Here is a 26,690-nt window from a genome sequence, read left to right as displayed (position 1 = left end):
ATTGTCCCCATTGTCCCCATTGTCCCCATTGCCCCCAATGTCCCCATCGCCCCCATTGTCCCCAATGTCCCCACTGTCCCCACTGTCCCCATTGTCCCCAATGTCCCCATGGTGTCCCCGTCCCGCAGTGGTCTGGGTTACATCATCGGGGCCAAGGTCAAGGACGTGGCCACCGACTGGCGCTGGGCCCTGCGGGTGAGTGACCCCAATGTCCCCAACAATGGCCCCAATGGCCCCCACAGGGACCCCAGTGTCCCCAACAGGGACCCTTGGGACCCCCCAGTGTCCCCAACAGTGACTCTTGGGACCCCCCAGTGTCCCCAACAGTGACCCTTGAATGTCCCCCACAGTGTCCCCAATGTCCCCAACAGGGTCCCAGATGTCCCCTTGTCCCCAGGTGACCCCCCCATGACCCCCTGTGCCCCCCCATATCCCCAGGTGACCCCCCAGGTGACCCCCCCCCCGGTGTCCCCAGGTGACCCCCCCAGGTGACCCCCCCCCTTGTCCCCCGTGTCCCCATGTGACACCCCATATGACCCCCCCCAGGTGACCCCCCATGACCCCCCTTGTCCCCCATGTCCCCAGGTGACCCCATGTGACCCCATGTGACCCCCCATGACCCCATGTGACCCCATGTCCCCAGATGACCCCAGGTGACCCCCCATGACCCCCTGTGACCCCCCCCATGTCCCCAGGTGACCCCAGGTGACCCCATGTGACCCCCCATGACCCCATGTGACCCCATGTCCCCAGGTGACCCCAGGTGACCCCCCATGACCCCATGTGACCCCCCCGTGTCCCCAGGTGCCCCCCTTGTCCCCAGGTGACCCCCCATGACCCCCTGTGACCCCATGTCCCCATGTGACCCCAGGTGACCCCCCATGACCCCTTGTGACCCCATGTCCCCATGTGACCCCCCCATGACCCCCTGTGACCCCCCCATGTCCCCAGGTGACCCCAGGTGACCCCATGTGACCCCCCATGACCCCATGTGACCCCATGTCCCCAGATGACCCCAGGTGACCCCCCATGACCCCCTGTGACCCCCCCCATGTCCCCAGGTGACCCCAGGTGACCCCATGTGACCCCCCATGACCCCATGTGACCCCATGTCCCCAGGTGACCCCAGGTGACCCCCCATGACCCCATGTGACCCCATGTCCCCAGGTGACCCCAGGTGACCCCATGTGACCCCCCATGACCCCATGTGACCCCATGTCCCCAGGTGACCCCAGATGACCCCCCATGACCCCATGTGACCCCCCCCGTGTCCCCAGGTGCCCCCCTTGTCCCCAGGTGAGCCCCCATGACCCCATGTGACCCCCCCCATGTCCCCATGTGACCCCATGTGACCCCCCATGACCCCCTGTGACCCCCCCGTGTCCCCAGGTGACCCCCCATGACCCCATGTGACCCCATGTCCCTAGGTGACCCCATGTCCCCAGGTGACCCCAGGTGACCCCCCATGACCCCATGTGACCCCCCATGACCCCATGTGACCCCATGTCCCCAGGTGACCCCAGGTGACCCCCCATGACCCCATGTGACCCCCCTGTGTCCCCAGGTGCCCCCCTTGTCCCCATGTGACCCCCCATGACCCCCTGTGACCCCATGTCCCCATGTGACCCCAGGTGACCCCCCATGACCCCCTGTGACCCCCCCGTGTCCCCAGGTGACCCCAGGTGACCCCCCATGACCCCATGTGACCCCATGTCCCCAGGTGACCCCAGGTGACCCCCCATGACCCCATGTGACCCCCCCGTGTCCCCAGGTGCCCCCCTTGTCCCCAGGTGACCCCCCATGACCCCCTGTGACCCCATGTCCCCAGGTGACCCCAGGTGACCCCATGTGACCCCCCATGACCACATGTGACCCCATGTCCCCAGGTGACCCCAGGTGACCCCCCATGACCCCATGTGACCCCCCCGTGTCCCCAGGTGCCCCCCTTGTCCCCAGGTGAGCCCCCATGACCCCATGTGACCCCCCCCATGTCCCCATGTGACCCCATGTGACCCCCCATGACCCCCTGTGACCCCCCCATGTCCCCAGGTGACCCCAGGTGACCCCATGTGACCCCCCATGACCCCATGTGACCCCATGTCCCCAGGTGACCCCAGGTGACCCCCCATGACCCCATGTGACCCCATGTCCCCAGGTGACCCCAGGTGACCCCCCATGACCCCCTGTGACCCCCCCGTGTCCCCAGGTGACCCCGGCGCTGGGGCTGGTGGCGCTGGCGCTGCTGGTGACGCTGGTGAGCGACCCCCCCCCGGGGGGGGCTGGAGCTGCCCCCCGCCGCGCCCCTCCCCCCACCCCCACAGACACGCTGGGCCAGCGACCTGCGCCGCCTGGCCACCAAGTGAGGGACACGGGGACACTGGGGACAATGGGGGCAATGGGGGCGATGGGGGCGATGGGGGCATTGGGGGCAATGGGGGCAATGGGGGCGATGGGGGCATTGGGGGCAATGGGGGTGATGGGGGCAATGGGGACAATGGGGACATTGGGGACATTGGGGACATTGGGGACATTGGGGGCAATGGGGGCAATGGAGACATTGGGGGCAATGGGGACATTGGGGGCAATGGGGACATTGGGGACATTGGGGGCAATGGGGACAATGGGGGCAATGGGGGGCGATGGGGACATTGGGGACAATGGGGGCAATGGGGGCGATGGGGGCAATGGGGGCAATGGGGACAATGGGGGACAATGGGGACAATGGGGGACAATGGGGGCAATGGGGGCAATGGGGGCGATGGGGACAATGGGGGCAATGGGGACATTGGGGACGATGGGGATAATGGGGGCAATGGGGACATTGGGGGCAATGGGGGCAATGGGGGCGATGGGGACAATGGGGGCAATGGGGACATTGGGGGCAATGGGGGCAATGGGGACATTGGGGGCAATGGGGGCAATGGGGGCGATGGGGGCAATGGGGGCAATGGGGGCAATGGGGACATTGGGGGCAATGGGGACAATGGGGACATTGGGGGCAATGGGGACAATGGGGGCAATGGGGGGCAATGGGAACAATGGGGGACAATGGGGGCAATGGGGGCAATGGGGGCAATGGGGGGCAATGGGGACAATGGGGGCAATGGGGGCAATGGGGATATTGGGGGCAATGGGGACATTGGGGACAATGGGGACAATGGGGGCAATGGGGGCGATGGGGGCAATGGGGACAATGGGGACAATGGGGGTGATGGGGGCAATGGGGACAATGGGGACAATGGGGGTGATGGGGACAATGGGGACAATGGGGACATTGGGGACATTGGGGGCAATGGAGACATTGGGGGCAATGGGGACATTGGGGGCAATGGGGGCAATGGGGGCAATGGGGACATTGGGGACAATGGGGATAATGGGGGCAATGGGGGCAATGGGGGCGATGGGGACAATGGGGGCAATGGGGGCAATGGGGACATTGGGGGCGATGGGGGCAATGGGGACAATGGGGGTAATGGGGGGCAATGGAACAATGGGGGACAATGGGGGCTATGGGGGCAATGGGGGTGATGGGGACAATGGGGACAATGGGGGCAATGGGGACATTGGGGACAATGGGGACAATGGGGGCAATGGGGACAATGGGGGCGATGGGGACATTGGGGGCAATGGGGGCGATGGGGGTGATGGGGGCAATGGGGGCATTGGGGGCAATGGGGACATTGGGGGCAATGGGGACAATGGGGGCAATGGGGACAATGGGGGCGATGGGGACATTGGGGGCAATGGGGGCGATGGGGGTGATGGGGGCAATGGGGGCAATGGGGACATTGGGGACAATGGGGATAATGGGGGCAATGGGGGCAATGGGGGCGATGGGGACAATGGGGGCAATGGGGGCAATGGGGACATTGGGGGCGATGGGGGCAATGGGGACAATGGGGGTAATGGGGGGCAATGGAACAATGGGGGACAATGGGGGCTATGGGGGCAATGGGGGTGATGGGGACAATGGGGACAATGGGGGCAATGGGGACATTGGGGACAATGGGGACAATGGGGGCAATGGGGACAATGGGGGCGATGGGGACATTGGGGGCAATGGGGGCGATGGGGGTGATGGGGGCAATGGGGGCATTGGGGGCAATGGGGGCATTGGGGGCAATGGGGACATTGGGGGCAATGGGGGCAATGGGGGTGATGGGGACAATGGGGACAATGGGGGCAATGGGGACATTGGGGGCAATGGGGACAATGGGGGCAATGGGGACAATGGGGGCGATGGGGACATTGGGGGCAATGGGGGCGATGGGGGTGATGGGGGCAATGGGGGCATTGGGGGCAATGGGGACATTGGGGGCAATGGGGGCGATGGGGACAATGGGGGCGATGGGGACAATGGGGACAATGGGGACAATGGGGGGCAATGGGGACAATGGGGGCAATGGGGACATTGGGGGCAATGGGGGGCGATGGGGACATTGGGGACAATGGGGATAATGGGGGCAATGGGGGCAATGGGGGCGATGGGGACAATGGGGGCAATGGGGACATTGGGGGCAATGGGGACAATGGGGACATTGGGGATAATGGGAGATATGGTGGCAATGGGGACATTGGGGGTGATGGGGACATTGGGGCATATGGGGTGATAAGAGGGGATTGGGGACATGGGGACAATGGGGACATGGGGGATATGAGGTAACATAGGGGGGCATGGGGACATTGGGGGATTTGGGGACATGGGGACATTGGGGGGCAATGGGGACATGGGGGGATATGGGGACATTGGGGTCAATGGGGATATTGGGGACATTAGGGGGATAAGGGGGGATTGGGGACACGGGGGATATGGGGACATGGGGGACATGGGGGATCTAGGGGGACAATGGGGACACTGGGGGGACATGGGGGGTCGTGTTGGGGGGATGTGTTGACCTGGTGTCCCTGGGGTTCAGCTGATGTTCCCAAGGGTGTCCCCACATTCCATGGGGTGTCATGGGGTGTCCCCAGGGGTGTCCCAGGGGTGTCCTGGGGTGTCATGGGGTGTCCCCAGGGGTGTCATGGGGTGTCCCCAGGGGTGTCCCCAGGGGTGTCATGGGGTGTCATGGGGTGTCCCCACATTCCATGGGGTGTCATGGGGTGTCCCCAGGGGTGTCCCAGGGCTGTCATGGGGTGTCATGGGGTGTCCCCAGGGGTGTCCCAGGGGTGTCATGGGGTGTCCCCAGGGGTGTCATGGGGTGTCCCAGGGGTGTCCCCAGGGGTGTCCCATGGGTGTGACGGGTGTCCCCAGGGGTCTCTCCAGGGGTGTCCCCAGGGGTGTCATGGGGTGTCATGGAGTGTCCCCAGGGGTGTCCCAGGGGTGTCCTGGGGTGTCCTGGGGTGTCATGGGGTGTCATGGGGTGTCCCCACATTCCATGGGGGTGTCATGGGGTGTCCCCAGGGGTGTCCCAGGGGTGTCCCCAGAGGTGTCCCCAGGGGTGTCCCCAGGGGTGTCCTGGGGTGTCATGGGGTGTCCCCACATTCCATGGGGGTGTCATGGGGTGTCCCCAGGGGTGTCCTGGGGTGTCATGGGGTGTCCCCAGGGGTGTCCCAGGGGTGTCCTGGGGTGTCATGGGGTGTCATGGGGTGTCCCCACATTCCATGGGGGTGTCATGGGGTGTCCCCAGGGGTGTCATGGGGTGTCATGGGGTGTCCCCAGGGGTGTCCCCAGGGGTGTGATGGGGTGTCCCCACATTCCATGGGGGTGTCCTGGGGTGTCCCCAGGGGTGTCATGGGGTGTCCCGGGGTGTCCCGTGGTGTGACGGGCGCCCCGTGTGCAGCCGCACGCTGGCGCTGTCGTCGCTGGGGTTCACGGCCGTGGCGTTCGTGACGGGGGCGCTGGCGCTCTGGGCCCCCGCGTTCCTGCAGCGCTGCCGCGTGGCCGCCGGGGACCTGCCCCCCTGCCACCAGGGGCCGCGCTGCCACGGCAACGAGAGGTGGCAATGGGGGCGGTGGGGACAATGGGGGGGATGGGGACAATGGGGGCGATGGGGGCAATGGGGGCAATGGGGACATTGGGGACAATGGGGGCGATGGGGGCAATGGGGGCAATGGGGACATTGGGGGCAATGGGGGCAATGGGGGCAATGGGGACATTGGGGGCAATGGGGACATTGGGGACATTGGGGGCAATGGGGGCAATGGGGACATTGGGGGCAATGGGGACATTGGGGGTAATGGGGACATTGAGGGCGGTGGGGACAATGGGGTCAATGGGGGTGATGGGGACAATGGGGGTGATGGGGACATTGGGGATAATGGGGACATAGGGGGCAATGGGGACAATGGGGTCAATGGGGGTGATGGGGACAATGGGGGTGATGGGGACATTGGGGGCAATGGGGACAATGGGGTCAATGGGGGTGATGGGGACAATGGGGGTAATGGGGACATTGGGGGCAATGGGGACAATGGGGTCAATGGGGGCGATGGGGGCAATGGGGGCAATGGGGACAATGGGGACAATGGGGACATTGGGGGCAATGGGGACATTGGGGGCAATGGGGACATTGGGGGCAATGGGGACATTGGGGGTGATGGGGGCAATGGGGACAATGGGGACATTGGGGGCAATGGGGACATTGGGGGCAATGGGGACATTGGGGGTGATGGGGGCAATGGGGACATTGGGGGCAATGGGGGTGATGGGGTCGATGGGGGCAATGGGGACAATGGGGGCGATGGGGCAATGGGGGTAATGGGGACATTGGGGGCAATGGGGACATTGGGGGCGATGGGGGTGATGGGGTCGATGGGGGCAATGGGGACATTGGGGGCAATGGGGACATTGGGGGCGATGGGGGTGATGGGGTCGATGGGGGCAATGGGGACATTGGGGACATTGGGGGCAATGGGGACATTGGGGGTAATGGGGACATTGGGGGCAATGGGGACATTGGGGACATTGGGGGCAATGGGGGCAATGGGGACATTGGGGGCAATGGGGACATTGGGGGCAATGGCAGTGATGGGGTCGATGGGGGCATTGGGGACATTGGGGGCAATGGGGACATTGGGGGCAATGGGGACATTGAGGGCGGTGGGGACAATGGGGTCAATGGGGGTGATGGGGACAATGGGGGTGATGGGGACATTGGGGATAATGGGGACATAGGGGGCAATGGGGACAATGGGGTCAATGGGGGTGATGGGGACAATGGGGGTGATGGGGACATTGGGGGCAATGGGGACAATGGGGTCAATGGGGGTGATGGGGACAATGGGGGTGATGGGGACATTGGAGGCAATGGGGACATTGGGGGCAATGGGGTCAATGGGGGCAATGGGGACATAGGGGGCAATGGGGACATTGGGGGCAATGGGGACATTGGGGACAATGGGGTCATGGGGACAATGGGATCAATGGGGGTAATGGGGACGATGGGGTCAATGGGGGCAATGGGGTCATGGGATCAATGGGGGTGATGGGGACATTGGGGGTGATGGGGACAGTGGGGACAATGGGGGCAATGGGGGCAATGGGGGTGATGGGGTCAATGAGGGCAATGGGGACATTGGGGACAATGGGGGCGGTGGGGGCAATGGGGGCAATGGGAGTGATGGAGACATTGGGGACAGTGGGATAAAGGGGATAATGGGATCAATGGGGGTGATGGGGACAATGGCGTTAATGGGGTTAATGGGATCAATGGGGTGATGGGGTAATGGGGACAATGGGATAATGGGGGTAATGGGATTAATGGGGGTGATGGGATCAATGGGGGCAATGGGGACAATGGGGACAATGGGAGCATTGGGGACAATGGGAGCATTGGGGACAATGGGGGCAATGGAGGCAATGGGGACAATGGGAACAATAGGGACAATGGGGACATTGGGGACAATGGGATCGATGGGGACAATGGGGGTGATGGGGACATTGGGGACAATGGGGGTGATGGGGACAATGGGATCAATGGGATCAATGGGGGTGATGGGTCAATGGGGGTGATGGGGTCATGGGGACAATGGGGGTGATGGAGACAGTGGGGACAATGGGGGCAATGGGGACAATGGGGGTGATGGGGGCAATGGGGACAATGGGATCAATGGGGACAATGGGGCTGATGGGGCAATGGGGATAATGGAGACAATGAGATCAATGGGGACAATGGGGGTGATGGGATCAATGGGGGTGATGGGGACAATGGGGGTGATGGGGCCATGGGGACAATGGGGGTGATGGGGCCATGGGGACAATGGGGGTGATGGGGTCAATGGGGGTGATGGAGTCATGGGATCAATGGGGGTGATGGGGTCAATGGGGGTGATGGGGCAACGGGGTCAATGGGGGTGATGGGGCAATGGGGGCAGTGGGGACAATGGGGTCAATGGGGGTCATGGGGTCAATGGCGGTGGTGGGGACAATGGGATCAATGGGGGTGATAGGGTCAATGGGGGTGATGGGGTAATGGGGGTAATGGGATCAATGGGGGTAATGGGATCAATGGGGGTGATGGGATCAATGGGGTTGATGGGGTAATGGGGTCATGGGATCAATGGGGGTGGTGGGGACAATGGGGGTGATGGGGTCAATGGGGGTGATGGGGTAATGGGGACAATGGGGTCAAGGGGGGTAATGGGGACAATGGGAGTGATGGGGACAATGGGGACAATGGGATCAATGGGGTGATGGGGTCAATGGCAATGATGGGGTAATGGGATCAATGGGATCAATGGGGGTGATGGGGTAATGGGGACAATGGGATCAATGGGGTCATGGGATCAATGGGGGTGATGGGGTAATGGGGACAATGGGATAAAGGGGATAATGGGATCAATGGGGGTGATGGGGTCAATGGGGGCGATGGGGTCAATGGGGGCGATGGGGTCAATGGGGGCAATGGGGGCGGTGGGGACAATGGGGGCAATGGGGACAATGGGGGTGATGGGGCAATGGGGCCATGGGGACAATGGGGGTGATGGGGTCAATGGGGGTGATGGGGACAGTGGGGACAATGGGATCAATGGGGACAATGGGATCAATGGGGTCATGGGATCAATGGGGGTGATGGGGTCATGGGATCAATGGGAGTCATGGGGTAATGGGATCAATGGGGACAATGGGATAATGGGGGGATGGGGTGATGGGATCAATGGGGGTGATGGGGACAATGAGGATCATGGGGTAATGGGATCAATGGGGACAATGGGGTTAATGGGATCAATGGGGCTGATGGGGACACTGGGGTTAATGGGGGTAATGGCGACAATGGAGTTAATGGGATCAATGGGGACAATGGGGTTGATGGGATCAATGGGGACAATGGGATAATGGGGATAATGGGGATCAATGGGGACAATGGGATAATGGGACAAAGGGGACAATGGGGACAATGGGTTAACGGGGATAATGAGATAATGGGGACAATGGGGATAATGGGTTAATGGGGATAATGGGACAATGGGGACAATGGGGTTAATGGGATCAATGGGGACAATGGGATCAATGGGACAATGGGGTTAATGGGTCAATGGGGACAATGGGACAATAGGATCAATGGGACAATGGGATCAATGGGACAATGGGGTCAATGGGACAATGGGATCAATGGGACAATGGGGTTAATGGGTCAATGGGGACAATGGGACAATGGGGTCAATGGGACAATGGGGTCAATGGGACAATGGGGTTAATGGGACACTGGGGACAATGGGTCAATGGGGACAATGGGACAATGGGATCAATGGGACAATGGGATCAATGGGACAATGGGGTCAATGGGACAATGGGATCAATGGGACAATGGGGTCAATGGGACAATGGGGTTAATGGGACACTGGGGACAATGGGACAATGGGGATAATGGGACAATGGGGACAATAGACCAATGGGATCAATGGGGACAATGGGGTTGATGGAATCAATGGGGACAATGGGATAATGGGGATCAATGGGGACAATGGGATAATGGGACAAAGGGGACAATGGGGACAATGGGTTAACGGGGATAATGAGATAATGGGGACAATGGGGTTAATGGGTCAATGGGGACAATGGGACAATGGGATCAATGGGACAATGGGGTTAATGGATCAATGGGGACAATGGGACAATGGGATCAATGGGACAATGGGGTTAATGGGGGTAATGGGGACAATGGAGTTAATGGGATCAATGGGGACAATGGGGTTGATGGGATCAATGGGGACAATGGGATAATGGGGATCAATGGGGATAATGGGGATCAATGGGGACAATGGGATAATGGGACAAAGGGGACAATGGGGACAATGGGTTAACGGGGATAATGAGATAATGGGGACAATGGGGATAATGGGTTAATGGGGATAATGGGACAATGGGGACAATGGGGTTAATGGGACAATGGGGTCAATGGGACAATGGGGTCAATGGGACAATGGGGTTAATGGGACACTGGGGACAATGGGACAATGGGGACAATGGGACAATGGGGATAATGGGACAATGGGGACAATAGACCAATGGGATCAATGGGGACAATGGGATCAATGGGACACTGGGGACAATGGGACAATGGGGATAATGGGACACTGGGGACAATAGACCAATGGGATCAATGGGGACAATGGGATCAATGGGGTGACCCCTGACCCCTATGACCCCCCCATCCCCCCCCATGACCTTTGCCCTGTGCCCCCAGCCTGCTGTTCGGGCTGCTGACGTGCGTGTCGGGGGTGCTGGGGGTGGGGCTGGGGGCGGGGCTGTCGCGTTGGCTCCGCCCCCTGACCCCCCGGGGGGACCCGCTGCTGTGCGGGGGAGGGGTGCTGGGGGCCGCCCCCTGCCTGCTGCTGGCGCTGCTGTGCGCCCGGCCCTGCCCCCCCGCCGCTTACGTGAGTGGGGGGGGCGGGGGGGGCATGGGGGGCATGGGGGGCATGGGGGTCATGGGGGTATTGGGGGTATTGGGGTTATGGGGGTCATGGGGGTGGGGGGGGTATTGGGGTTATGGGGGTCATGGGAGTGGGGGGGGTATTGGGGTTATGGGGATTATGGGGGTCATGGGGGTGGGGGGGGTATTGGGGTTATGGGGGTTATGGGGGTCATGGGGGTGGGGGGGGTATTGGGGTTATGGGGGGCATGGGGGTCATGGGGGTGGGGGGGGTATTGGGGTTATGGGGGTTATGGGGGTCATGGGGGTTATGGGGGTGGGGGGGGTATTGGGGTTATGGGGGTTATGGGGGTGGGGGGGGTATTGGGGTTATGGGGGTTATGGGGGTGGGGGGGGTATTGGGGTTATGGGGGTTATGGGGGTCATAGGGGTGGGGGGGGTATTGGGGTTATGGGGGGCATGGGGGTCATGGGGGTGAGGGGGGTATTGGGGTTATGGGGGGCATGGGGGTCATGGGGGTCATGGGGGTATTGGGGTTATGGGGGTTATGGGGGTCATGGGGGTGGGGGGGGTATTGGGGTTATGGGGGGCATGGGGGTCATGGGGGTGGGGGGGGTATTGGGGTTATGGGGGTTATGGGGGTCATGGGGGTGGGGGGGGTATTGGGGTTATGGGGGTTATGGGGGTGGGGGGGGTATTGGGGTTATGGGGGTTATGGGGGTCATGGGGGTCATGGGGGTATTGGGGTTATGGGGGTTATGGGGGTCATGGGGGTGGGGGGGGTATTGGGGTTATGGGGGTTATGGGGGTCATGGGGGTGGGGGGGGTATTGGGGTTATGGGGGTTATGGGGGTTATGGGGGTGGGGGGGGTATTGGGGTTATGGGGGTTATGGGGGTCATGGGGGTGGGGGGGGTATTGGGGTTATGGGGGTTATGGGGGTCATGGGGGTCATGGGGGTATTGGGGTTATGGGGGTTATGGGGGTCATGGGGGTTATGGGGGTGGGGGGGGTATTGGGGTTATGGGGGTCATGGGGGTGGGGGGGGTATTGGGGTTATGGGGATTATGGGGGTCATGGGGGTGGGGGGGTATTGGGGTTATGGGGGTCATGGGGGTGGGGGGGGTATTGGGGTTATGGGGGGCATGGGGGTCATGGGGGTGGGGGGGGTATTGGGGTTATGGGGGTTATGGGGGTTATGGGGGTCATGGGGGTGGGGGGGGTATTGGGGTTATGGGGGTCATGGGGGTGGGGGGGGTATTGGGGTTATGGGGGTCATGGGGGTGGGGGGGGTGTTGGGGTTATGGGGGTTATGGGGGTCATGGGGGTGGGGGGGGTATTGGGGTTATGGGGGGCATGGGGGTCATGGGGGTGGGGGGAGTATTGGGGTTATGGGGATTATGGGGGTCATGGGGGTATTGGGGTTATGGGGGCATGGGGGTCATGGGGGTGGGGGGGGTATTGGGGTTATGGGGGTTATGGGGGTCATGGGGGTGGGGGGGGTATTGGGGTTATGGGGGGCATGGGGGTCATGGGGGTGGGGGGGGTATTGGGGTTATGGGGGGCATGGGGGTCATGGGGGTGGGGGGGATATTGGGGTTATGGGGATTATGGGGGTCATGGGGGTGGGGGGGGTATTGGGGTTATGGGGGTTATGGGGGTCATGGGGGTATTGGGGGTATGGGGGTTATGGGGGTCATGGGGGTGGGGGGGGTATTGGGGTTATGGGGGTTATGGGGGTCATGGGGGTTATGGGGGTGGGGGGGGTATTGGGGTTATGGGGGTTATGGGGGTGGGGGGGGTATTGGGGTTATGGGGGTTATGGGGGTCATGGGGGTGGGGGGGGTATTGGGGTTATGGGGATTATGGGGGTCATGGGGGTGGGGGGGGGTATTGGGGTTATGGGGGTTATGGGGGTCATGGGGGTTATGGGGGTGGGGGGGGTATTGGGGTTATGGGGGTTATGGGGGTGGGGGGGGTATTGGGGTTATGGGGGTTATGGGGGTCATGGGGGTGGGGGGGATATTGGGGTTATGGGGGTCATAGGGGTGGGGGGGGTATTGGGGTTATGGGGGTCATGGGGGTCATGGGGGTGAGGGGGGTATTGGGGTTATGGGGGTTATGGGGGTTATGGGGGTGGGGGGGGTATTGGGGTTATGGGGGGCATGGGGGTCATGGGGGTGGGGGGGGTATTGGGGTTATGGGGATTATGGGGGTCATGGGGGTCATGGGGGTATTGGGGTTATGGGGGTTATGGGGGTCATGGGGGTCATGGGGGTATTGGGGTTATGGGGGTCATAGGGGTGGGGGGGGTATTGGGGTTATGGGGGTTATGGGGGTCATGGGGGTGGGGGGGGTATTGGGGTTATGGGGGTTATGGGGGTCATGGGGGTGGGGGGGGTATTGGGGTTATGGGGGTTATGGGGGGCATGGGGGTGGGGGGGGTATTGGGGTTATGGGGGGCATGGGGGTGGGGGGGGTATTGGGGTTATGGGGGTTATGGGGGTCATGGGGGTGGGGGGGGTATTGGGGTTATGGGGGTTATGGGGGGCATGGGGGTGGGGGGGGTATTGGGGTTATGGGGGTTATGTGGGTCATGGGGGTGGGGGGGGTATTGGGGTTATGGGGGTCATGGGGGTGGGGGGGGCATGGGGGGCATGGGGGGCATGGGGGTCATGGGGGTGGGGGGGGTATTGGGGTTATGGGGGTTATGGGGGTGGGGGGGGTATTGGGGTTATGGGGGGCATGGGGGTCATGGGGGTGGGGGGGGTGTTGGGGTTATGGGGGTCATGGGGGGTTATAGAGTGGGGGGGTCATGGGGGTCATGGGGGTGGGGGGGTTGTTGGGGTCATGGGGGTTATGGGAATATGGGGGGTTATGGGTGTTATGGGGTTATAGGGGGTTATGGGGGTATTGGGGTTATGGGGGTGGGGGGGTATTGGGGGTGTTGGGGTTATGGGACTATAGGGGGTTATGGGGATATGGGGGGTCATGGGGGTATTGGGGTTTATGGGGGTCATGGGGGTTATGGGTGTATTGGGGTTATAGGGGGTCATTGGGGGTCATAAGGTTATAGGGGTATTGGGGTTATGGGGGTTATGGGGGTGGGGGGGGTATTGGGGGTCTATGGGGTTATGGGGGTCATGGGGGTTATGGGGGATATGGGGGTGGGGGGGTCATGGGGGTGGGGGGGTATTGGGGTTATTGGGGTTATAAGGGATTATGGGGGTTATGGGGTTATGGGGTGTCATTGGGGGTCATAAGGTTATAGGGGGTTATGGGGGTATTGGGGATATGGGGGGTTATGGGGGTTTTGGGGGTATGGGGGGTATTGGGGTTATGGAGGTGGAGGGGTTATGGGGGTCATGGGGGTGGGGGGGGTGTTGGGGTTATGGGGCTATAGGGGATTATGGGGGTTGTGGGGTTATAGGGGGTTATGGGGCTATAGGGGATTATGGGGGTTGTGGGGTTATAGGGGGTTATGGGGCTATAGGGGATTATGGGGGTTGTGGGGTTATAGGGGGTTATGGGGCTATAGGGGATTATGGGGGTTGTGGGGTTATAGGGGGTTATGGGGCTATAGGGGATTATGGGGGTTGTGGGGTTATAGGGGGTTATGGGGCTATAGGGGATTATGGGGGTTGTGGGGTTATAGGGGGTTATGGGGCTATAGGGGATTATGGGGGTTGTGGGGTTATAGGGGGTTATGGGGCTATAGGGGATTATGGGGGTTGTGGGGTTATAGGGGGTTATGGGGCTATAGGGGATTATGGGGGTTGTGGGGTTATAGGGGGTTATGGGGCTATAGGGGATTATGGGGGTTGTGGGGTTATAGGGGGTTATGGGGCTATAGGGGATTATGGGGGTTGTGGGGTTATAGGGGGTTATGGGGCTATAGGGGATTATGGGGGTTGTGGGGTTATAGGGGGTTATGGGGCTATAGGGGATTATGGGGGTTGTGGGGTTATAGGGGGTTATGGGGCTATAGGGGATTATGGGGGTTGTGGGGTTATAGGGGGTTCTGGGGCTATAGGGGATTATGGGGGTTGTGGGGTTATAGGGGGTTATGGGGCTATAGGGGATTATGGGGGTTGTGGGGTTATAGGGGGTTATGGGGCTATAGGGGATTATGGGGGTTGTGGGGTTATAGGGGGTTATGGGGCTATAGGGGATTATGGGGGTTGTGGGGTTATAGGGGGTTCTGGGGCTATAGGGGATTATGGGGGTTGTGGGGTTATAGGGGGTTATGGGGCTATAGGGGATTATGGGGGTTGTGGGGTTATAGGGGGTTATGGGGATATGGGGGGTTATGGGAGTGGGGGGGGGTACTGGGGTCTATGGGGTTATGGGGCTATAGGGGGTTATAGGGGGTTCTGGGGTCATTGGAGGTCACGGGCTATAGGGGACAATGGGGGACGATGGCGTCACCGGGGTCACGATGCCACCTTGACCCCTGTGACCCCGTGTGACCCCCATGACCCCATGTGACCCCATGTGACCCTGTGACCCCATGTGACTCTGTGTGACCCCATGTGACCCCATGACCCCATGTGACCCCATGTGACCCTGTGACCCCGTGTGACCCCAAGTGACCCCGTGACCCCATCTGACCCCGGTGACCCCGTGTGACCCCGTGTGACCCCCGTGCCCCCCAGGTTTTCATCTTCGTGGGGGAGACGCTGCTGTCGCTGAACTGGGCGCTGGTGGCCGATATCCTGCTGGTGGGACATGGGGACATTGGGGACAATGGGGACATTGGGGGCGATGGGGGCAATGGGGGCAATGGGGGTAATGGGGACATTGGGGGCGATGGGGGCAATGGGGGCAATGGGGACATTGGGGACAATGGGGACATTGGGGGCGATGGGGGCAATGGGGACATTGGGGACATTGGGGGCAATGGGGGCAATGGGGACATTGGGGGCAATGGGGGCAATGGGGACATTGGGGGCGATGGGGGCAATGGGGACATTGGGGACATTGGGGGCGATGGGGACATTGGGGGGGATGGGGGCATTGGGGACATTGGGGGCAATGGGGACATTGGGGGCGATGGGGGCAATGGGGACATTGGGGACATTGGGGGCGATGGGGACATTGGGGGGGATGGGGGCATTGGGGACATTGGGGGCAATGGGGGCATTGGGGGCGATGGGGGCATTGGGGACATTGGGGGCGATGGGGGCAATGGGGACATTGGGGGCAATGGGGACATTGGGGACATTGGGGGCAATGGGGCCATTGGGGGCAATGGGGACATTGGGGGCAATGGGGACAATGGGGGCAATGGGGACATTGGGGGCAATGGGGACATTAGGAACAATGGGGACATTGGGGGCAATGGGGACAATGGGGGCAATGGGGACATTGGGGGCAATGGGGACATTGGGGGCAATGGGGGTGATGGGGACAATGGGGACAATGGGGACAATGGGGACATTGGGGGCAATGGGGACATTGGGGGCAATGGGGGCAATGGGGACATTGGGGGCAATGGGGACATTGGGGACAATGGGGGCAATGGGGACAATGGGGACTTGGGGACATTGGGGGGACATGGGGGATATGGGGGCATTGGGGGCACTTGGGGGACACTGTGGGGTAATGGGGACACTGTGGAGACACTTGGGGGACATTGGGGGACATTTGGGACCCTGGGGGACATTGGGGACCCTGGGGGCAATGGGGACACTGGGGGGTAATGGGGACCCTGTGGGGACACTGGGGGGTAATGAGGCAATGGGGGGCAATGGGGACATTGGGGGGACTCTGGGGGCCATTGGGGACACTGGGGGGACACTGGGGGGTAATGAGGCAATGGGGGGCAATGGGGACATTGGGGGGACTCTGGGGGCCATTGGGGACACTGGGGGGACACTGGGGGGTAATGAGGCAATGGGGGGCAATGGGGACATTGGGGGGACTCTGGGGGCCATTGGGGACACTGGGGGGACACTGGGGGGTAATGAGGCAATGGGGGGCAATGGGGACATTGGGGGGACTCTGGGGGCCATTGGGGACACTGGGGGGACACGGGGGGGTAATGGGGGCACTTGGGGGGTAATGAGGCCACTAGGGGCAATGTGGGGTATTGGGGACACTGGGGGGTAATGGGGACCCTGTGAGGACACTGGGTGACCCCTGGTGACCTCATGACCCCTGGTGACCCTCGTGACCCCATGACACCCGGTGACCCCGTGTCCCCTGGTGACCCCTGATGACCCTGGTTACCCCTGGTGACCCCTGGTGACCCCATGACCCCCGGTGACCCCCTGACCCTCGGTGACCCCTGGTGACCCCTGGTGACCCCATGACCCCTGGTGACCCCATGACCCCCAGTGACCCCCTGACCCTCGGTGACCCCCGTGACCCCTGGTGACCCCGGTGACCCCATGACCCCTGGTGACCCCATGACCCCCGCTGACCCTGGTGACCCCATGACCCCCAGTGACCCCGGTGACCTGGTGACCCCTAGTGACTCCGTGACCCCCGGTGACCCTGTGACCCCCAGTGACCCCCGCACCCCTTATGACCCCGGTGACCCCATGACCCCTGGTGACCCCATGACCCCCGGTGACCCTGGCGATCCCGGTGACCCCATGACCCTGGTGACCCCCGGTGACCCCGTGACCCCCGGTGACCCCATGCCCCCTGATGAGCCCATGACCCTGGTGACCCCATGACCCCTGGTGACCCCTGGTGACCCCGTGGCCCCCGGTGACCCCATGCCCCCTGATGACCCCATGACCCCCGGTGACCCCGTGACCCCTGATGACCCCGTGACCCCTGATGACCCCGTGACCCCTGGTGACCCCTGACCCCATGACCTGTGTGGGCAGACGGTGGTGCCCCCGTGTCGCCGCTCGACGGCGTCGGCGCTGCAGGTGGGGGTGGCGCATCTGCTGGGGGACGCGGGCAGCCCCTACCTGCTGGGACTGGTACGGACTGGTTTGGACTGGGGGGCAATGGGGGCGATGGGGACATTGGGGACAATGGGGGCAATGGGGACATTGGGGGCAATGGGGGCAATGGGGGCAATGGGGACATTGGGGGCATTGGGGGCAATGGGGACATTGGGGGCAATGGGGGCAATGGGGACATTGGGGGTAATGGGGGCAATGGGGGCAATGGGGACAATGGGGACATTGGGGACAATGGGGGCAATGGGGGACATTGGGGGCATTGGGGGTAATGGGGGCGATGGGGACATTGGGGGCAATGGGGTCAATGGGGACATTGGGGGCAATGGGGGACATTGGGGACATTGGGGGCAATGGGAGTGAGGGGGACATTGGGGGCAATGGGGACAATGGGGACATTGGGGGCAATGGGGACATTGGGGGCAATGGGGACATTGGGGTCAATGGGGACATTGGGGGCAATGGGGGCAGTGGGGACAATGGGGGCAATGGGGGCAATGGGGACGATGGGGACAATGGGGACATTGGGGGCATTGGGGGCAATGGGGGCAATGGGGACATTGGGGGCAATGGGGGCAATGGGGACATTGGGGGCATTGGGGGTAATGGGGGCAATGGGGACATTGGGGGCAATGGGGACAATGGGGATAATGGGGGCAATGGGGGCAATGGGGGCAATGGGGGCAATGGGGACATTGGGGGCAATGGGGGCAATGGGGACATTGGGGGCAATGGGGACAATGGGGGCATTGGGGACAATGGGGACATTGGGGACAATGGGGATAATGGGGGCAATGGGGGCAATGGGGGCGATGGGGACAATGGGGGCATTGGGGGCAATGGGGACAATGGGGACATTGGGGACATTGGGGAGTCACTGGGAACCAAACTGGGGGGGCACTGGGATGAACTGGGGGGGCATTGGGAAGGACTGGAGGGGAACTGGGAGTCACTGGGATGAACTGGGGGGTCACTGTGATAAACTGGGGGTCACTGGGATAAACTGGAAGTCACTGGGATGAACTGGGGGGCACTGGGATGAACTGGGGGTCACTAGGATGAACTGGGGGGGCACTGGGATGAACTGGGAGTCACTGGGATGAACTGGGAACCAAACTGGGAGTCACTGGGATGAACTGGGGGGCACTGGGAGTCACTGGGAACCAAACTGGGGGCACTGGGTTAAACTGGGGGGGCACTGGGATGAACTGGGAGTCACTGGGCGGGCACTGGGATGAACTGGGGGGCACTGGGAGTCACTGGGAACCAAACTGGGGGGCACTGGGATGAACTGGGGAGTCACTGGGATCAACTGGGGGGTCACTGGGATGAACTGGAGGGGTCACTGGGATAAACTGGGGAGTCACTGGGATGAACTGGGAGTCACTGGGAGGGACTGGGGGGGAACTGGGATGAACTGGGAACCAAACTGGGGGGCACTGGGATGAACTGGGAGGGATTGGGAGGGACTGGGGGGCACTGGGGAGTCACTGGGATGAACTGGGATGGACTGGGGGGGCACTGGGAGTCACTGGGATGAACTGAGAACCAAACTGGGGGGTCACTGGGATGAACTGGGATGGACTGGGATAAATTGGAGGGGCATTGGGAAGGACTGGAGGGGAACTGGGAGTCCCTGGGATGAACTGGGGGGGCACTGGGATGAACTGGGAGTCACTGGGATGAACTGGGGGGGCACTGGGATAAACTGGGAGTCCCTGGGATGAACTGGGGGGGCACTGGGATAAACTGGGAGTCACTGGGATGAACTGGGATGAACTGGGAACCAAACTGGGGGGCGCTGGGATGAACTGGGAGTCACTGGGATGAACTGGGATGGACAGGGGGGGAACTGGGATGAACTGGGAACCAAACTGGGGGTCACTGGGATGGACTGGGAGTCACTGGGATGAACTGGGGGGTCACTGGGATGGACTGGGGGGGTCACTGGGAGTCACTGGGATGGACTGGGATGAACTGGGGGGTCACTGGGATGGACTGGGGGTCACTGGGATGGACTGGGAGTCACTGGGATGAACTAGGGGGTCACTGGGATGAACTGGGATAAACTGGGAGTCACTGGGATGAACTGGGATGAACTGGGGGGAACTGGGATGAACTGGGAGTCACTGGGATGAACTGGGGGGTCACTGGGATGAACTGGGATAAACTGGGAGTCACTGGGATGAACTGGGATGAACTGGGGGGAACTGGGATGAACTGGGGGGTCACTGGGATGAACTGGGGAGTCACTGGGATAAACTGGGGGGTCACTGGGATGGACTGGGGAGTCACTGGGATGAACTGGAAGGGACTGGGGGGGAACTGGGATGAACTGGGAGTCACTGGGGGGCACTGGGATGAACTGGGGGGGCACTGGGATGGACTGGGAACCAAACTGGGGGGCACTGGGATGAACTGGGAGGGACTGGGGGGCACTGGGGAGTCACTGGGATGAACTGGGATGGACTGGGGGGGCACTGGGGAGTCACTGGGATGAACTGAGAACCAAACTGGGGGGGCACTGGGATGAACTGGGGGTCACTGGGATGAACTGGGGGGACACTGGGATGAACTGGGAGTCACTGGGATGAACTGGGGGGACACTGGGATGAACTGGGAGTCACTGGGATGAACTGGGGGGACACTGGGATGAACTGGGAGTCACTGGGGGGCACTGGGATGAACTGGGGGGGCACTGGGATGAACTGGGAACCAAACTGGGGGGCACTGGGATGAACTGGGAGGGACTGGGATGAACTGGGGGGGCACTGTGATGAACTGGGAGTCACTGGGTGGGACTGGGGGGCACTGGAAGTCACTGGGATGAACTGGGAGTCCCTGGGGGGGTCACTGGGATGAACTGGGAGTCACTGGGGGGGTCACTGGGATGCACTGGGATGAACTGGGAGTCCCTGGGGGGGTCACTGGGATGAACTGGGAGTCACTGGGATGAACTGGAGGGTCACTGGGATGAACTGGGATGAACTGGGAGTCACTGGGATGAACTGGGGGGTCACTGGGATGAACTGGGAGTCACTGGTATGAACTGGGAGTCCCTGGGGGGGTCACTGGGATGAACTGGGAGTCCCTGGGATGAACTGGGAGTCCCTGGGGGGGTCACTGGGATGAACTGGGATGAACTGGGAGTCACTGGGGGGTCACTGGGATGAGCTGGGAGTCACTGGGATGAACTGGGGGGTCACTGGGATGAACTGGGAGTCCCTGGGATGAACTGGGAGTCCCTGGGGGGGTCACTGGGATGAACTGGGATGAACTGGGATGGACTGGGGGGGCACTGGGATGAACTGGGAGTCACTGGGATGAACTGGGGGGTCACTGGGATGGACTGGGGAGTCACTGGGATGAACTGGAAGGGACTAGGGGGGAACTGGGATGAACTGGGAGTCACTGGGGGGCACTGGGATGAACTGGGGGGGCACTGGGATGGACTGGGAACCAAACTGGGGGGCACTGGGATGAACTGGGAGGGACTGGGATGAACTGGGGGGGCACTGTGATGAACTGGGAGTCACTGGGAGGGACTGGGGGGCACTGGAAGTCACTGGGATGAACTGGGAGTCCCTGGGGGGGTCACTGGGATGAACTGGGATGAACTGGGAGTCACTGGGATGAACTGGGAGTCACTGGGATGAACTGGGATGAACTGGGGGGTCACTGGGATGAACTGGGAGTCACTGGGATGAACTGGGATGAACTGGGAGTCACTGGGATGAACTGGGGGGTCACTGGGATGGACTGGGGAGTCACTGGGATGAACTGGAAGGGACTGGGGGGTCACTGGGATGAACTGGAAGTCACTGGGATGAACTGGGAGTCCCTGGGGGGGTCACTGGGATGAACTGGGAGTCCCTGGGATGAACTGGGGGGTCACTGGGATGAACTGGGGGGGGGCACTAGGACCCAGGGGCCGGCGCTGGGGCGCCGCGATTGGCCGGCTCTGCGATTGGCTGTGGCGGCCGTGACCCCGCCCCTGTCTCCGCCCCCCCCGCAGCTGAGCGACGCGCTGCGCGGCCCCGCCCCCTCGTGGCAGCGCTCTGCGCAGGCGCTGGGCCGCGCGCTGCTGCTCTGCCCCTTCGTGGCGGCGCTGGGGGGCGGGGCTTTCCTGGGCTCCGCCCTCTCGCTGCCGCGGGACCGCGCCAGGGCGCTGCGGGAGGCGCGAGGTGAGCGCGGGCACGTGACCACCCCCCCACCGTGACCCCGTGACCCCGGTGACCTCATTGACCCATTGACCCATTGATCCATTGACCCATTGATCATATTGACCGCATTGACCCATTGACCACATTGACCCATTGACCCCCATTGATCTATTGACCCATTGACCCCATTGACCCATTGACCTCATTGACCCATTGACCCATTGACCCATTGACCCATTGATCCATTGACCCATTGATCATATTGACCCCATTGATCATATTGACCACATTGACCCATTGACCTCCATTGATCTATTGACCCATTGACCCCATTGACCCATTGACCCATTGACCCCATTGACCCCATTGATCATATTGACCCCATTGATCATACTGACCCCATTGACCCATTGACCCCCATTGATCTATTGACCCATTGACCCCATTGACCCATTGACCCCATTGACCCATTGATCCATTGACCCATTGACCCATTGATCATATTGACCCCATTGATCATATTGACCCCATTGATCATATTGACCACATTGACCCATTGACCCCCATTGATCTATTGACCCATTGACCCCATCGACACATTGACCCCATTGACCCCATTGATCCATTGATCATATTGACCCCATTGATCATATTGGCCCCATTGACCAATTGACCCCATTGACCCATTGATCCCATTGACCCCATTGACCCCATTGACCCATTGACCCATTGATCATATTGACCCCATTGATCATATTGACCCCATTGACCCATTGACCCCCATTGATCTATTGACCCATTGACCCCATTGACCCCATTGACCCCATTGATCCATTGATCATATTGACCCCATTGATCATATTGACCCCATTGACCCATTGACCCCCATTGATCTATTGATCATATTGACCCCATTGACCCATTGACCTCATTGACCCATTGATCCATTGATCCATTGACCCATTGATCATATTGACCCCATTGATCATATTGACCGCATTGACCCATTGACCCCCATTGATCTATTGACCCATTGACCCCATTGACCCATTGACCTCATTGACCCATTGACCCATTGACCCATTGACCCATTGACCCCATTGATCCATTGATCATATTGACCCCATTGATCATATTGGCCCCATTGACCAATTGACCCCATTGACCCATTGATCCCATTGACCCATTGATCCATTGACCCATTGACCCATTGATCATATTGACCCCATTGATCATATTGACCCCATTGATCATATTGACCCCATTGACCAATTGATCCCATTGACCCATTGATCCCATTGACCCCATTGACCCCATTGACCCATTGACCCATTGATCATATTGACCCCATTGATCATATTGGCCCCATTGACCAATTGACCCCATTGACCCATTGACCCCCATTGATCTATTGACCCATTGACCCCATTGACCCATTGACCCATTGACCCATTGACCCATTGACCTATTGATCCATTGACCCTATTGACCCCATTGATTCATTGACCCTCATTGATCCATTGACCCATTGACCCATTGATCATATTGACCCCATTGATCATATTGGCCCCATTGACCAATTGACCCCATTGACCCATTGACCCCCATTGATCTATTGACCCATTGACCCCATTGACCCATTGACCCATTGACCCATTGACCCATTGACCTATTGATCCGTTGACCCTATTGACCCCATTGATTCATTGACCCCATTGATCCATTGACCCATTGATCATATTGACCCCATTGATCATACTGACCCCATTGACCCATTGACCCATTGACCCCCATTGATCTATTGACCCATTGACCCCATTGACACATTGACCCCATTGACCCCATTGATCCATTGATCATATTGACCCCATTGATCATATTGACCCCATTGACCCATTGACCCCATTGACCCATTGATCCCATTGACCCCATTGACCCCATTGACCCATTGACCCATTGATCATATTGACCCCATTGATCATATTGGCCCCATTGACCAATTGACCCCATTGACCCATTGACCCCCATTGATCTATTGACCCATTGACCCCATTGACCCATTGACCCCATTGATCCATTGACCCCATTGACCTATTGATCCATTGACCCCATTGACCCCATTGATTCATTGACCCCATTGATCCATTGATCCATTGACCCATTGACCCATTGATCATATTGACCCCATTGATCATATTGGCCCCATTGACCAATTGACCCCATTGACCCATTGACCCCCATTGATCTATTGACCCATTGACCCCATTGACCCATTGACCCATTGACCCATTGACCTATTGATCCATTGACCCTATTGACCCCATTGATTCATTGACCCCATTGATCCATTGACCCATTGACCCATTGATCATATTGACCCCATTGATCATATTGGCCCCATTGACCAATTGACCCCATTGACCCATTGACCCCCATTGATCTATTGACCCATTGACCCCATTGACCCATTGACCCATTGACCCATTGACCCATTGACCTATTGATCCATTGACCCTATTGACCCCATTGATTCATTGACCCCATTGATCCATTGACCCATTGACCTATTGATCATATTGACCCCATTGATCATACTGACCCCATTGACCCATTGACCCATTGACCCCCATTGATCTATTGACCCATTGACCCCATTGACACATTGACCCCATTGACCCCATTGATCCATTGATCATATTGACCCCATTGATCATATTGGCCCCATTGACCAATTGACCCCATTGACCCATTGATCCCATTGACCCCATTGACCCCATTGACCCATTGACCCATTGATCATATTGACCCCATTGATCATATTGACCCCATTGACCAATTGACCCCATTGACCCATTGACCCCCATTGATCTATTGACCCATTGACCCCATTGACCCATTGACCCATTGACCCATTGACCTATTGATCCATTGACCCTATTGACCCCATTGATTCATTGACCCCATTGATCCATTGACCCATTGACCCATTGATCATATTGACCCCATTGATCATATTGGCCCCATTGACCAATTGACCCCATTGACCCCCATTGATCTATTGACCCATTGACCCCATTGACCCATTGACCCATTGACCTCATTGACCCCATTGACCCATTGATCCCATTGACCCCATTGACCCCATTGACCCATTGACCCATTGATCATATTGACCCCATTGATCATATTGACCCCATTGACCAATTGACCCCATTGACCCATTGACCCCATTGACCTATTGATCCATTGACCCCATTGACCCCATTGATTCATTGACCCCATTGACCCATTGACCACATTGATCCATTGATCATATTGACTCCATTGATCATATTGACCCCATTGACCCCATTGACCCATTGATCATATTGACCCATTGACCCCCATTGATCCCATTGACCCCATTGACCCCATAGATCCATTGACCCATTGACCCATTGATCCATTGATCCATTGACCCATTGACCCATTGACCCATTGACCCATTGATCCATTAATCCATTGACCCATTGATCCATTGACCCCATTGACCTATTGATCCATTGACCCCATTGACCCCATTGATTCATTGACCCCATTGACCCATTGACCACATTGATCCATTGATCATATTGACCCCATTGATCATATTGACCCCATTGACCCCATTGACCCATTGATCATATTGACCCATTGACCCCCATTGATCCCATTGACCCCATTGACCCCATAGATCCATTGACCCATTGACCCATTGACCCATTGATCCATTGATCCATTGACCCATTGACCCATTGACCCCATTGACGTATTGATCCATTGACCCCATTGACCCCATTGATTCATTGACCCATTGATCCATTGATCCCATTGATCCATTGACCCTATTGATCCATTGAACCCATTAATCCATTGACCCATTGACCCATTGATCATATTGACCCCATTGACCCCATTGACCTATTGACCCATTGACCCATTGACCCCATTGACCCATTGACCCCATTGACACATTGACCCATTGACCCCATTGACCTATTGATCCCATTGATCCATTGACCCCCATTGATCTATTGACCCATTGACCCCATTGACTCATTGACCCCATTGACCCCATTGACCCATTGACCCATTGATCATATTGACCCCATTGACCCCATTGACCTATTGACCCATTGACCCATTGACCCCATTGACCCATTGACCCATTGACACATTGACCCATTGACCCCATTGACCTATTGATCCCATTGATCCATTGACCCCCATTGATCTATTGACCCATTGACCCCATTGACTCATTGACCCCATTGATCCATTGACCCATTGACCCATTGATCATATTGACCCCATTGATCATATTGACCCCATTGACCTATTGACCACATTGACCCATTGACCCAAATGTTCCCATTGATACATTGACCCCATTGACCCCATTGATCCTATTGACCCCATTGACACATTGACCCATTGACCCCATTGACCCATTGACCCATTGATCATATTGACCCCATTGATCATATTGACCCCATTGACCTATTGATCCCATTGACCCATTGACCCCATTGACACATTGATCACATTGACCCCATTGACCCCATTGACCCATAGATGCATTGACCCATTGACCCCATTGACCCTATTGACCCATCGACCCCATTGATCCATTGATTCATTGATCCATTGACCCATTGACCCATTGATCCCATTGACCTATTGATCATATTGACCCATTGACCCATTGATCATATTGACCCCATTGACCTATTGACCCATTGACCCCCATTGATCCATTGACCCCATTGCCCCCATTGA

General features: G+C 59.2%; 1 protein-coding gene across 1 annotated transcript in view; it reads left to right on the top strand.

Annotated features, from left to right (window-relative positions):
* Nucleotides 1–26,690, top strand: part of LOC308051136 (protein spinster homolog 1-like) — a 44,050-nt gene that overhangs the window by 16,172 nt on the left and 1,188 nt on the right. Inside the window, exons 6-11 of the mRNA XM_080361451.1 lie at nt 129–195; nt 2,207–2,359; nt 5,781–5,936; nt 15,466–15,531; nt 17,650–17,748; nt 21,746–21,914. Coding sequence (XP_080217577.1) covers nt 129–195; nt 2,207–2,359; nt 5,781–5,936; nt 15,466–15,531; nt 17,650–17,748; nt 21,746–21,914 — 710 coding nt within the window. The remainder of the gene's footprint in view (nt 1–128; nt 196–2,206; nt 2,360–5,780; nt 5,937–15,465; nt 15,532–17,649; nt 17,749–21,745; nt 21,915–26,690) is intronic.

This window comes from Nesoenas mayeri (genome assembly GCF_963082525.1).
Source record: "Nesoenas mayeri genome assembly, chromosome: 32".
NCBI classification, from domain to species: Eukaryota; Metazoa; Chordata; class Aves; order Columbiformes; family Columbidae; genus Nesoenas; species Nesoenas mayeri.
The sequence above is the reverse complement of the archived record's forward strand: the minus strand, read 5'-3'. Positions and strand labels throughout refer to the sequence as shown.